General features: G+C 46.4%; 1 protein-coding gene across 2 annotated transcripts in view; it reads left to right on the top strand.

The window, feature by feature from the left end:
- The first annotated feature begins 4,507 nt into the window (after nt 1-4,507).
- Nucleotides 4,508-12,243, top strand: part of prkd1 (protein kinase D1) — a 42,143-nt gene continuing 34,407 nt past the window's right edge. For both annotated transcript variants that reach the window (XM_084382231.1, XM_084382232.1), the window contains exon 1: nt 4,508-5,666. In XM_084382231.1, coding sequence (XP_084238357.1) covers nt 5,415-5,666 — 252 coding nt within the window. In that variant the 5' untranslated portion in view covers nt 4,508-5,414. The remainder of the gene's footprint in view (nt 5,667-12,243) is intronic.

The following is a 12,243-nucleotide window of genomic DNA, read 5'->3' on the forward strand; positions in this document are numbered from 1 at the left end:
TGTCCTCAGTGTGTCCTCAGTGTGTCCTCAGTGTGTCTCCAGTGTGTCCTCAGTGTGTCCTCAGTGTGTCTCCAGTGTGTCCTCAGTGTGTCTTCAGTGTGTCTCCAGTGTATCCTCAGTGTGTCCTCAGTGTGTCTCCAGTGTGTCCTCAGTGTGTCTTCAGTGTGTCTCCAGTGTGTCCTCAGTGTGTCCTCAGTGTGTCCTCAGTGTGTCTTCAGTGTGTCTCCAGTGTGTCCTCAGTGTATCCTCAGTGTGTCCTCAGTGTGTCTCCAGTGTGTCTTCAGTGTGTCTCCTGTGTGTCCTCAGTGTGTCCTCAGTGTATCCTCAGTGTGTCCTCAGTGTGTCTCCAGTGTGTCCTCAGTGTGTCTCCAGTGTGTCTTCAGTGTGTCCTCAGTGTGTCTCCAGTGTGTCTCCAGTGTGTCCTCAGTGTGTCCTCAGTGTGTCCTCAGTGTGTCTCCAGTGTGTCCTCAGTGTGTCTTCAGTGTGTCTCCAGTGTGTCCTCAGTGTGTCTCCAGTGTGTCTTCAGTGTGTCTTCAGTGTGACTCCAGTGTGTCCTCAGTGTGTCTCCAGTGTGTCCTCAGTGCGTCTCCTCTGCTGGTGGTTGTGACTCTCAGTCGAAGTGTGTTCACAGTGCTGTGGTCCTGTTGGTTTCAGGTCTGCAGAGTCTCTGGACCCACAGATGGACTGACAGAGATCAGACGGTGTCTCAGAGCTCAGTGTCACAGCGTGCTTCACACATAACAACACATACACACAACACATACACACAACACATACACACAACATACAGTCACCATGAACTTTACAGAGACAGATCAGAGTCCTGACTGCATCGATAAACTGACTGACTTCCTCTTTGACTTACTGGTTCACTGATTGGCTGTTTGTTATAACCTGTCAGCCAATTATAGCTTGCCATTCTTCATGAACTGCATGACGTCATCAGGTGGATAAAATGGTCTACCTGGGAAAACTGGATCTTCTGTGATAACCAGTTATTTTTGTGTTGAAGAGCAACATGCAGCAGGTCGGTGGAGGCCGGACAGGAAGAGCTTCAGGATCAGAGTGGGAGTCTGCGTTTCCTGAAAGCCGATGAGTCACCTCACATTAAAGTGTGAATCAGTCAGAGCGATTCTTGTGCTCGCTCACAGCAGCACCGACTGATGTTACACACCACAGAGCTGTTTATGGAAATCCTTTAGTGACTTCTGAGTCTATAAACGGATTCGGATGTCATCCGCCTACGTTCTCCAACAGCTCCTCAAACCTCAATGATAAGCGAGCTGCGTTCGTCCAAAATCATTTCCTATGAGTTTAGTTGAGTTCAGCCGGTTTAAACGGCTTCATTAACGTGTTAAACTCGTGTTCTGTGCATCAGATCATCAGCGCTGATCACCTCAGTCACACCAGCTTTCATACAGCAGCAGTGATATTTGGGATTTATGAAAACTGTAATTCATCTCAAACGACGACGACAAAGAGCCTCAGACTGTCGACCAGAGACTCAGCCACTGGATTGTCAGTTACTGTTTTGAAGCCTCCAGTTTGGCAGCACAGACGCTGCTGTACCACATTTGGATGAGGAGGTGGAGCTGGGGAGGATCTCCTGATTGGATCTGACTGAGGCCCGGAGTCGTTTCCTGCTTTGTCGTATATTTTACTGTAGATTTGATCTTTATTCACAAAATGAACATCATGCTGTGTTGAAGAGGCCTGAAACCATAAACTCATCAGGAAACTGAAGGAGGGTCATTTTCTCATAAGCTTACATGCAGTCAGACGTCTTTTTGAAACCGGTGCAGGTTTGCAGGTCGAAGGCTTCACTTGTCGGACCCGGAAGCTCGGTCCGTATCTTAACGGTCGGGACTGTTTCTCGTTAGTCTTTGCTGACGAATGAAGTTCCTCCGTCATGAAGTTTGGTGCCAAAGCATCATCTGCTCTGATTCACCACCATCTCACTGTTTTAACACACTCTCTATAAATAAGGACGATTACTAGACTGCACATTTCCAGCCCGGGTGGATCTGCAGGGAGCTGAACCCTGGCACAGTGAATCACTGCTGAGAGGAAGACGCGTCTGCTCCGTGAACACTTTACAGCTTCGTACGTGATGATGTACAAACTGCAGATGAAGGCGGGAGGGGAACTCGCTGTTAACGCTTCCTTTGATGGGATTACTGCTGGATGTGATGAAAATGTAATCTCACACAGGAGCAAAGCACCTCCTCCAGGTTAATCTGTCATCAGGACGCAGCAGCAGCAGATTAATCCAGACGGAGATTTTAAATCACACTTTCATTTATAATCTATAGATTTATGTGACGTAACCTTGATTTTCAACCAAAACAAGATGTAAACTGTGTGCGACTGAATGTTTGAGTGTTTTTATTGATCTGGTGTTAATAAATGACTCACTGAATCATAAAAGATGTAATAATACGACAAAATAATATAAATTACATTTACACAAAGACGAGGAGGCTCAAAACGACCACCAAGAGACGTGAAGCAACGAAGACGAGGAGGAGGAGGTTCGAAACGAGGATGACGATGTAGAGGTGATTGGAAATTAAGATTACGACCAGGAGAAGGTTCAAAATGACGAAGACGAGGAGGAGACTCGAATCAAAGATGAGAAGGAGAATCAACATGAAGAAGACAAGGAAGAGACAGTTCGAAGCGACGAAGATGAAGAGGAAGAAAATAGGGGGGTGGGTATTGATGACAGACGATGAGACGACGATGATGACGATGAGGAGGGTCGAAGCGAAGATGAGGAGGGTGTTCGAAACAACGAAGAAGAAGAGGAGAAGGTTTGATACGAAGACGACGACGATGACGATGTTCGACATGAAGACGAGGAGGAGGAGGTTCGAAACGATGAAGACGACAGTATTTAGTAACTATGACAGAAGCTCTTTGTTGTCATCTTCATCCAAACACCGACCTGCTGACTTGGAGTATCTCTCTAACACACACACACACACACACACACACACACACACACACACACACACACACACACACACACAGCGTATGCCACGAGTCTGGCGTCGTCCTCGGTAATAAATGGAAGTAAATTGAAGGCAAGGTTGAAGCGTAGGAGGGCTGTCAGGAGTGTGACTGTGTATACATCTATGTGTGTGTCTGTGTGTGTGTGTGTGTGTGTGTGTGTGTGTCTCCTAGCAACCAACACACTTCACTCTGTCTGTGTCGAGCCGACAGCAGCAGCAGCGCTCTGAGGAATCTGTGCTCACACTCAACAGGTGTGTGTGTGTGTGTGTGTGTGTGTGTGTGTGTCACATCAGCAGTGACCGACGTCTCCGTCCAATCAGAGTCTTTTTCCATCGACACGTCTGTCCAGCTGCTGACATGTCCTCCTCTCCGTGTGTCTCTGACTCCAGGAGGACGATGTCCATCTTATTAACCCGCCTGCAGAGCTCTGATTGGCTCGGTCGTTCCTCTGACAGGTGATCAGACCTGTCTGTATCCCTGAAACACAACGACAGCAGCAGGTCAGAAGCTGGAAACAACCTCCTGCAAATATCACAATGTCACTGCTGATTTTGGTTTGTTCAGGTTCAGTTTTCTTTCTCTCTCTTGTCACATCACTGTGTTTAAACTCTGGTTAGGTTCAGGAAAACATCGTGGTTTGGATTAAAACATAAAACTTCCCAAAAAGCTCCGACGTCCTGTAAAAAATAGCCGATTTTGACGCCACAAAAACAGACGGAAACATCCTGACGTCTCCTTAAAAATATCCGGTGGTGAGACTCAAACTGCGGCCGTGCCGGCTGAAAAAACGCTGATATAAAATCAAAAATAAAACTAAAAGCTGAAAACACTTCTTCATTTGTCCTTTCACTCCTCGAACATGGCCGGTCGGCCCGTCACAGATAGTGTGGTGTCCTGCTCCGTTTGTTTTACACCGCTGTTAACTGCACTGGTATCGTATCTGTATCTATATTCATACTGTATCATCATACGGTCCATCTTTCATCACAAATTGTTCATATTCTGCATCTTAATCTGATAATTTGATACGTCTCAAACTTGTATCTTGTGCTTTTCCTTATTAAAACTGCACTAACAGGATGAGTTTTATTCTACAGGGCAGCTTGTCTCTTTGACTGTGTTTGACAATAAATGACTGAGTTTGTGGACACATGATCTGTTTATGCATAAATCAACTGCCAGTATAAACAACGTGTGAACGCTCCTCACCGTGGCAGCGACAGGCTTCTGGATCTTCGTCGTACGCTTCTGTAACTTCAGCTACGTCACGTCTGACTTCCTCCTTTGCTGATGTAATAGCTACGACCACCACTAGAGGTCGCCGCCTGACAGCAAACATAAATATGAGTCATAATGAGCCGCGTTAGAGGACGGATCGATACCGGATTTCTTTTTACCTACTCCTAATATCAGAAGGAATCCAGTCCAGTCCGACTTTAGTTACTTTTGGGAATCAAGTAATGGACTCTTTATCCGTCGTCCACGTCCGGCTTCTGCAGGTGATTTTTAGTCTCATTAAAGTCACATGAAATCCAGATTCAGTGTTTCTCCACCAGAATTTTTCCTTTAAAGATCTCAATCCACCCGAGGGGCTTTATTAATGTTAGAAAATAAAAAAGACAGCGAGCACGACGCCGTGCAGTCTGGGACTAATTATTGTGACAATAGAGACAAAGTTCTGAGGGTTGAGTTTTCAAGCAGATGGGACAGCAGAGCAAATACAATGTGAAGAATCCAAATAATTAAAGAGTCCTGGGAGGGTTCTGGGTCCTGGACTCATGAGACTCATTTTGTCTTTTTAACTTTAATTTAATAATGAAGAGCCACAGTTTGTTTAAAGATGATTAAAACACCTCCAACCAAAGTGCTCCTCCTGAGCTCCATCTCCTCCGTCCTCCATCCATCTCCATCTCCATCAGTCCGAGGTTTCCCTCTCTCCTCTCCTCCCTCCTCCTCCTCCTCTCCAGCCACTGTTGACGTCCATGGCTCTGTCACCGCATCACCGGTCTCCACGCTCCTCTCCTCTCCTCTCCTCTCCTCTCCGGTCCAGTCATGTAGTCATTATGTCTCTTTAATTCCCTCTGTATTCACATCCTGTCTCTGTCTGTCTCCTCTGCTCTCCTGCAGCATCTTCTCTCTCAGTTTTGTTGGAGTTAGTTATTAATCAGTCGTCATCGTTTCTGTCGGAAACTCTTGTTTTTTTTGCGCTTTGGGGACTTTTTTTTCGTGCGTCCGAGCATCCCGCACCTCTCCACGCTGTTTTAACCCGCTCCACCTGGACCCGCCGGCTCCACCTGGACCCGCCGGCTCCTCATCCACTCACCCGGGCGGTCACTCATCATCTCCGCGGCTCCTAATTGTTTGTTGGCAGGTTGGAAACCGCCGGGGAAAAGGCTCATATGAGTGCGCCTCCGCTGATCCGTGCGCCCAGCCCGCTCCCGTTCTCAGGGGGGACAAGCAACACCGGCAACGGGGGAGGAGGAGGAGGAGGAGGAGGTGTTGCAGGAGGAGGAGGAGGAGGAGGAGGAGGAGGTGGTGTGATCTCCTTCCACATCCAGATCGGTCTGAGCCGGGAGCCGGTGCTGCTGGACGCCGCAGAGCTCAGCCTCAGTCAGGTCCGGGAGGTGGCGTGCTCCATCGTGGACCAGAAGGTAAACCAGGTCCTGAACAGACCCGAAACTGCTGCAGAAGTTCTGATAGTGAGCCGAAAGTTAAAGGAGCCTCAGTCTCATTGTTAAATGTTGATGCAGGATTTTTTTTCTCACCATAAAACTTACAAAATGATTTTTCACCTAAAAATTAAGAGATTTCAAATCTGGTTTGGTTGGAATCTGTCCAGAAGAATCTGTAAGAAGAAAACAAGTGATATATTGATTTAAATTGGCTGATTTGAGTGAAAACAATACAAAGTAAAATACAGAAAAGTTTCTGAACTCAAACATTTTGTGCAGCTTTAAATCACGGCCTGATAAAACTGATCAAGGTTCCCGGGGCCGAACTGAGCCTCTGGGCCCCACGCGGTGCTGTTAACCTGTAAGAGTTTCACTGTGGTAATCTGATCAAACGCACAGATGGAGGAGTTTGTATCATTGGTAGAAAATTCTCAAAGGACCTGTGGCGTCTGAGATGTGTGATAATCAGGGTGGAAAGCGGCACCAGCGAGCAGAAAGCCTTCGAACATCCCGTCAGACATTCGTGTAAAATATTTCGTCACACTAACCAGTTCCCGCTTGAGTCCACGTGGAGGTTTCCCTCCAGGCGTTCTTGAGATATCGTGCTCTTTGGTCATGTGGTTGGTTATGATTGGTTGTGATGGAGCCAGTTCTCACAGACAAACTGCCGGCCTGAAGGCTTTTTCCCATAAGCTTACATTGTGAAAGGTGGTGCAGAAATGACTCGTTTCACTGTCAGAATTTGATCCATTCGGTCGGATAACATTTGAAAGGCCAGAAAAAGATTAGTTAGCAGGACGCTAAGTTAGCCGGCTCGGTTGGTGGAAGTCTCTGGTGCGCCGTACGTTCGCACAACACGGATGATCTGGGCATGAATTTACCCGGGAAGTCGAACTCTCTGTAACGTCCTTGGTTATGTTGCTCAGACTGAATTTGCTAAAAAAGACAGCAGATGTAAACGCTTTAAGTCGACCTGAAGCCAAATCAGAAACATCCCAATCTCACCGACAGACAAAAACAAGTTTCATTCGGAGGCTTAAGTTCTGAAATCGCCAACGAAATGAAGCTGCGAGGCAGAGCCACAGACTTCTGGACACCTTGGGGGAGTCAAAAAACAAAGTGGTCTTATTTCAAGCGAGAGGCCGAGATGTGAGCTAGAACATCAGTACAGTCCCTGAAAACTGGCTCTCGCTTAAATTGCGTTATGGCAACGTCCTCTAGCAACGGCATCTATCACGTGGCACAGCCAGTACGCACTGCAAACACAAAGCAACCACCACAGAACTGAACAAGACTGAAACACACCACAGACGGTGTAACAGGACTGCAGGGGCGTAAATAACCATTAAAAGGCATAAAACAGTCACACAGAGACTCACAACGACCACGGAGACCCAAAATGACAATAAAGAGACCTTAACCTACTGCAAAGAGACATAAAACAACCACAGAGACATAAAACGACCACAAAGAGACATACAACGACCACAAAGAGACATAAACGGCGTAAAATGACCATAAAGTTAAATAACGATCACACAGAGACTCAGAACGAGCACGAGAACAAACACACAAACTAAACTAGTGTGAGCATGTTGGTGATTGTTGAGTCGAACAGTCTCTGACTCGACTTCATGCAGACACACATGTACTGAACGTGTGTGTGTGTGTGTGTGTGTGTGTGTGTGTGAGGGGGAACATTCAATAACTAACATGTATGGATGGTGTGCGACGCCACAGGCGAGGCCGTCTATAGTAACACTCACTGAGCCAATGACTTTAACCTTTGTGACCCTCATGATGGACGACAAGTCACATGACACGTCACACAACACAACACACAACACGTCACATGACACGTCACACAACACAACACACAACACGTCACACAACACGTCACACAACACAACATCACACTCTCTCCTCCTGAGCAGTTCCTTCATTAATCAGCGTCCCAGAAGCTCAGCCAGGATCTGTAGTTCGTGCAGCGCATGTGTTTTTGTGTGTTGTTGTGTTGTCGTGTTGTCAGGATGAGAGGATCAGATTAATTATAACCAATAATGGATTTAAGAAAATGACACGTCTCATTTTTCCAAACAATGAGACGACAACAGAGGCACCTTGTTGTTGGTCTCAGTTTGCTGCTGGTGACAGTGTGATGTTTGTTTTCTCTTTATTTTCCTGTTTTATTTCATCATTTTATGAAAAATAAAAGACGATGCAGGGACGAGACGGAGGGACATGTTTGATTTGAACGGCCTGTTTTTGTTCTGGGACGTGTTACATCTTAAATATGTGTCCTACGTGTGCGGGTATTTCTTAAAACTAAGCTTTTTCTCTGCGTTTTGGCTTCCGTACACGTAAACGGCGTTTCAGGTCACTGACACTGAGCCTTTGGGAAACTCCTGCCAGGGTGAAACAACATTTTCAGCGTTTATGTGTGGACAGGTTAATCCTCCGCGGTGATGTGCCGTGACCGGCTCTAGGTCGGCTTGGAAAGGCTCGGAGCGAAGGTGGCTCGCGGCTCCAACCGTGAGCTTCACAGCGACCTCCCGCCCGGACCTCGCTGCCTCCTGAGTGCTTGCTGGCCTCTTTCTCCCGGTGCGACTGTCGATCGGGGCCGACTGTCCTCAATGCTCCCCAACCACGACACCAGTGTGGGGACCGGCTCATGTGATGTTGGCAACCCACCTGACCCGTCTTGAAACAAGGACCAAGGAGTCTAACGTGGGCGCGGGTCAGAGGGTAACGTGACAGCAGGGCTTCACCGAGCCTCATTGCATCATTGCTTTGGCGTGTGCTCGACAGCCTGCGTTGGCATTTTTATGTTTTTTTAAATACTGTTGGTGTGGACGGGAATTTTTTTTTGAAACCGGAGGAGGAAAAAATGTGTTTTTAAAATACCCGTGTACGTGTGGACTAGTTGTTAAAGTCACCTTTTTTTGATCACGATCACAATTCATGATCCAGATCGTTCTCTCTGTAGACGGTAGACACACTTTAAAAACTTCATTTTCTCCACCAAAACAAAATATTGCATTAAAGACGGTTCTGAACTCACATCGCATCCGTCGCAGTTTATCACCCAAGGAATATATAATATACAGGAGCAGCTCTGCAGTGTTTGAGTTAGCAGACGACGTCACAGTCTGAAGTTTCATTAGTTTGATGACAAACAGACAAACATCATCTGTGTGACTCATGACACAATTCAAACAGGATCAGTACATTATTTGTCTCCAGAGATACGTGACTTCGGCTCTCTGGAGAAAGTGATTGTTTGGCTACATGAAGTCTGAGGATATTAAATACAACAGTCTCTAAGACTTGGAAGCCTTCAGCTTCGACCATGACCTCAAACCACTGCACTTCACTGAGGTGTAGACATCAGGAGTTGGTTCGTTGAGATAATCAGCAGGTGAAGCTTCTCCAGATGAAGTCAAAGATCAAACCACGTAAAACTGGAAAACATGATGGAAATCTGACGTTTCTGTTAGTTTCATGTGTTAATGTGAAGAATTATGAGTTTATCTCCATGTTACTTTGCTTTATTCAATAAATAATCTCCCTTCCTTCCCCTTTTCTGCTCGTTCTCTCAGGTTTTATACGCTAAAATTAAAAGTCCACATAAAGACACAGCTGTTGTTCCTCGGTGACGGAGTCGCAGTCAGTATTTGTAAAGCGTCTTTAAACATCGCGGCTGCTGACGAGCACATAAACACACAGCGTCCCTCTGACGGCTGGCAGTGTGCTCGCAGTGTTTCCCTCCCTCCATGTGTAACTCGTACAGTATGTGAGCCCGGGAAGCAGTTAGTCAGTGTGGTGACTCACTCGGAGGCTCAGTCACTCGTCGTTGGAAACAAGATGAATTCTGCCTTTGTTCGCTCGCTCTGCAGGGGTTTCTCTGTTTTTCTGGCTTTTGCTTCGTGAACTGAAGCCGTTGCCAAGTGTTCACAATTGAACACACACACACAGACAGTGTCAGTGTCCTTATGAATGTGATAGATGTCCTCGTTCTCACATAAACAAGTCATGAGTTTGTGAATGTGAGCTTGTTTTTTTTCTTCTCTCATTTGCACAATAACAATCATGTTGTTATGAATGTGATCTCTGTCAACAACAGACCGACCAGCGTCTCTCTCACACGTGACACATCCCACCCTGCATGTCAATATGCCCGTGAAGTTATTTATTTATTGATTCAGAAGCTTCAGAAGCTTCATAATCTCATTTTATTGGATTTTGTTTGTTTATATTAAGTTTTAATTGGCTCATTTTACTGTGATATGAGTCCAAGTATCTCAGGATGAGGGTCAGGATGGTACCGTGACAGGATCAGGGTGGGATTGGGAATTGGATCGAGAGCAGGGGCTTGTGTAGAAGAACTGGATTATAATGTGATTAAATATGGGATCAAAATGGGGTTGGAAAGGAACCGGGTCAGGATCAGGATGAGATCGGGCTTCGATTAGGACTGGGTCAGGATTGAACGCCAAGGGAACGTGATGGGTGGAATGGAGTCAGGATTGGGATGGAAGCAGGATGCTCTCCGAATTGGATCAGAGGAAGTTCGGGATTGGGATCGTTGTGGGATTTGTGCTTGATTTGGACGAGATCGGGTTTGGCTTGGAACTGGATTGTGGAATGATCGGGATGGAATCGGACCAGAATGGAATTGAAAAGGGATTCAGACAAGATGGAAACAGAGTCGGGATGAGATCGGGGATGGTTCTTGGATGTGACCAGAACAAGTTGAAAATGAAATTCAAGGGATTGGGGGAAGAATGGAGTGAAAATGTGACGCCAGGATCAGCAGTTCACGGAAAAAGGTCCTGATCGTTTCGTTCTTTGCCTCGATGGTCGCAGGAAGTCAGGAAACGTGACGGATGTTCAGTCCTCGACAAACCGACCCACTGAGGCCGACGACACAACATGAAGACAGCGTCTCCAGATTTTCTTGCTCCGGAGAACAAATCAGAAAATGGTGGAAAAACATCTGCTTAGTGTGACTGCAGGCCAGAAATAGAGATAAAAAAGGCAAATTTATGCAGATTAGTGTGGTCACGCTTTCTCTTACCCACACACACACATAATCACGATGATGTGTCCATTATCTCTGTTCAGACTCACTAATCGTCTCATTTCAGGTGAAAATCACCTCATTTTGCCACAGTGAGACTTTTACACCTGAACGCAACTCACACACACTTACCTGAAACCTGAGAGCCGGGACGCTAACGGCTTGACACCGTGCGACACACACACACACACACACACACATACACACACACACACACGCACACACAGGTTGTTGATTAAAGTGATTATCAGCAGGTTGTTGTGTATTCTGCAGAGGAATAAAAGTACAGCGGGTCACCTCGACACCTGTTCACACACCAAACCAGTGTGACATCGCTCGAAACATGCAGCGCTTAACACTTCAAATAGCACCAAATGAACTGATTAACAGGGAGGATGTGTGTGTGTGTGTGTGTGTGTGTGTGTGTGTGTGTGTGTGTGAGAACAGGTGTGTTTGAAATGGCTTTTAATAAATATTCTGAAAGGTTTTCAGGAACTCAAACAAACTGTTTCTCTGCAAAAAGTTTCTCTTCCTCTGAATCTGTCAGTGTCGGATCTGAGGCCCGTCTGTTTGAGGTCTTAAGCTGCCTGCTGATTGGCTGTTGTGTCTGTTTGCAGAGACTGTGGCTGATGTCAGTGTTCAGTCTGCTGTGTTTGGACAAATATTGAACTCTGGATTTGGGTAGGAAAGGTCGTCTAAGTTGTCTTTTAGCTCTGTTTTTGGTCTCCACCACCTCCTGAGGGAAATATCCACCTCTTTAGCTGCTGAACGCTCCACTATGATCACCAGCTAGTCTCAGCAGGCGTCATCCTCTGACCAAATTACGCTTTACATAGCTGAGTAACTGAAACCCAAACAGCTGCAGATTCGGCAGATCCATCACTACCAGAGACGCCCAACACATTGTCGCATCGTTTTCACTCATCATTTCCTTTGTGAAGGGTTGTGTGATGGGTCTGGAGGTGTTGAGGAACCCAGGGAGTGAGACCCAGTGTGGGGGCCACGCCTCGATAAGCTTCATCATCCCCCTGTGGATCATGTATTCAGAGAGGAGGAGGAGGAGGAGGAGGAGGAGGAGGCGCAGGGTTACAACCTGAGGAAATGATTCGGAAACTGGATTATTATTGCCGATGCATTTTTTGACCTTTTGCCAGACAAATGTAGTGGTGTGAAAAATACAATACGCCTGTACAACAGATGTCTGGATTAATTAATTGAATTGCCAAGACAAACTACAAACCCTACAGACAGCTGACATTTATAAAAAGTAAAGTTAACTTTAACAGGTTCTGTACGTTAACATTACATTCAGGCGGCCATCTTACGTGTTGCTACTAGAAGGAGTACGTTCCAGGATTAATGTCAACGGTCAAGTCGCACCTGTGATCAGCTTCTGAATGATCAGCTGCTCTGCAGTGGGGTGAACAGCGAGCTGTGCTAATGCTAATGCTAATGCGAGGTGAGCAGGAGCGACAG

This window comes from Pagrus pagrus (assembly GCF_965226575.1).
Source record: "Pagrus pagrus genome assembly, chromosome: 18".
NCBI lineage: Eukaryota > Metazoa > Chordata > Actinopteri > Spariformes > Sparidae > Pagrus > Pagrus pagrus.